General features: G+C 42.6%; 1 protein-coding gene across 1 annotated transcript in view; it reads left to right on the top strand.

The window, feature by feature from the left end:
* Positions 1 to 1749, top strand: part of BCR (BCR activator of RhoGEF and GTPase) — a 96810-nt gene extending 95061 nt beyond the window's left edge. Inside the window, exons 22-23 of the mRNA XM_010177703.1 lie at positions 758 to 920; positions 1660 to 1749. Coding sequence (XP_010176005.1) covers positions 758 to 920; positions 1660 to 1749 — 253 coding nt within the window. The remainder of the gene's footprint in view (positions 1 to 757; positions 921 to 1659) is intronic.
* Positions 1750 to 2069: the final 320 nt, after the last annotated feature.

The following is a 2069-nucleotide window of genomic DNA, read 5'->3' as shown; positions in this document are numbered from 1 at the left end:
CCTGCTGCAGTATCTCTGTAAAACTGCACCTGCATCTGGATTGGGAAAGGTTTTAGTACAAATCGTGAAGCTTGGTCCCTGTTTAAGGACTTGTGAGCCCTGTCTCAAAAGGTATCTACAATCTAACATGATAGATCTTTAAAAATCCCAGCTTCGTGCTTCTGCTAACTGGAGTTGTCAATTCCTTGTGTAGACTAGTCTTCCTCACCTTGTCTTTGTAATGTGGTTCTCGCTCTGGCAAAGTATTTCCATGTGTTTGATATTAATGCAATAAACTTGCTTAATGCATGCGCAATGTGTTAATTTACATACGTATTTTGTACATATCGGAGACTTCACTGGATAATCGTGTGACTGAGGTTCTGGATTAAAATCCAGGAAATCTGGGTTTTTCTTGTGTTTTTGCTGTAGATTTTTCTGCCCTTGGGTAACTTTATTAACCTTTGTGCCTCAGTTTCTCATTTATGAAACTGGGATGAACAACATTCCTTTATTCCTGTCCCACCCCTGCCTGTGCAGACAGGAAGCAGCAGTCCCTTTCCCAAGTTTAGCCCTGTCTGTAGAGTGCCTGGAGACAGTGGTTGTGTAAGATCAAATATTGCTTATATATAAAGTTCATTTAGGCACATATGGAGAGTGGTTGATGGAATGTATCTAAAACTTCTTACAAAATGAATAAATATGGTTTCTTAATTGAGGACACTTCCAAACTCAGATATTTATGAAGATCTGCCTTGTTCATTGTTTCTTCTCCCAGGGTTGCTGAGAGGGAAAGCGTTAACAAGATGTCCTTGCATAATCTTGCAACTGTCTTTGGACCAACGCTGCTCAGACCTTCCGAGAAGGACAGTAAAATCCCCGCTAACCCAACCCAGCCCATCACAATGACTGATAGTTGGTCACTAGAAGTCATGTCCCAGGTAAAATCCGAAACCTGCTGCTGAATCTTGTGATCACAGTATGTGGGAAACAGCAGTGCTCCAGCAAGGCCTGGTTCAGCCATCCTTCCGTGCTCTCATGAGAGTTTGCTTTTGAGAAACATGAACAACTTGTACCCTTCCACAGACATTTGAGCCTGTTTGTTTGTAGAACTCTTTCTTCAGGCAGTTCAGTTTGCATCTGTAGCGACACAGCTTTTAAGGAAAAAATCTCTGTGTGCACATGATCCCGTATGTTTTGTGTTTGTGCATAGTAAGATATTTTTTGAGGGCTGTCTCACAGCTCCCTATTGCTAGCCTGGGATAAAAGGACCGATGCTGGTTTTCCACAATGCTCCTCAACACTTAAATCACTTTCACAGATGCAAAGTTCTTTGCTAAATTCAGATTTCTTTGGCTGCTGTTGCTTCTTGAAGGCGATGCAGAGAATTCAAGCACGGAGGCTGTTAGCTGTTCAGGCTAGTTTGTACTTTCTTGATTGATTAATGGCAAATTATAGATCAGATTTTTTCAGTGCAGTGGAACGCCAACACCATTTTTATACCCTAGAAGCTGAAAAGAATGAAGCACTGCAAGTTTTAATATTCCTGCTATTATACACTGTATTAGAACAAATACAAAACTGGAAGATGTTCCTGTGGCATGTCTGCCAACTCTCAAATAGCCAGGATGACAATGAGGTAACAGAGCTTTATTATTATCTCTTCCTTTCTCTTTCCAGGTTCAAGTTCTTCTGTACTTCCTGCAGCTGGAGACTATCCCTACCCCGGACAGCAAGAGGCAAAGCATTCTCTTCTCCACAGAGGTGTAGGTGCCTGTGATGCCAACAGGACACACAGAACTGCTCTTGGCATAGATCTGCCGCACCTGAGAAAAAGACGACTGGTGTTTCTGCAGACATTACTGGTCTGTTCCTGTCCTGGGGAATTGTGGCCCTCAGTGCTTCTGCTGTTTGTTAACCAGAGACAAGCTGAAGAGGAAGGAGAAAAATCTCTCTCCTTGACTGGTAGGACCAGAACTGAACTGGAGATGGAGCTGTGCAGAATCTCCACTAGAAGGAGCAATAGACACTCGAACAAATGCACCACAGAGTGTGGCTATTATTCTTGTTGGGAATGTGACAGAAGGTAT

The sequence above is a fragment of the Antrostomus carolinensis genome, unplaced genomic scaffold (genome assembly GCF_000700745.2).
Source record: "Antrostomus carolinensis isolate BGI_N321 unplaced genomic scaffold, ASM70074v2 scaffold4991, whole genome shotgun sequence".
Classification (NCBI taxonomy): domain Eukaryota; kingdom Metazoa; phylum Chordata; class Aves; order Caprimulgiformes; family Caprimulgidae; genus Antrostomus; species Antrostomus carolinensis.
This window is presented reverse-complemented; position numbering and strand designations above follow the sequence as displayed.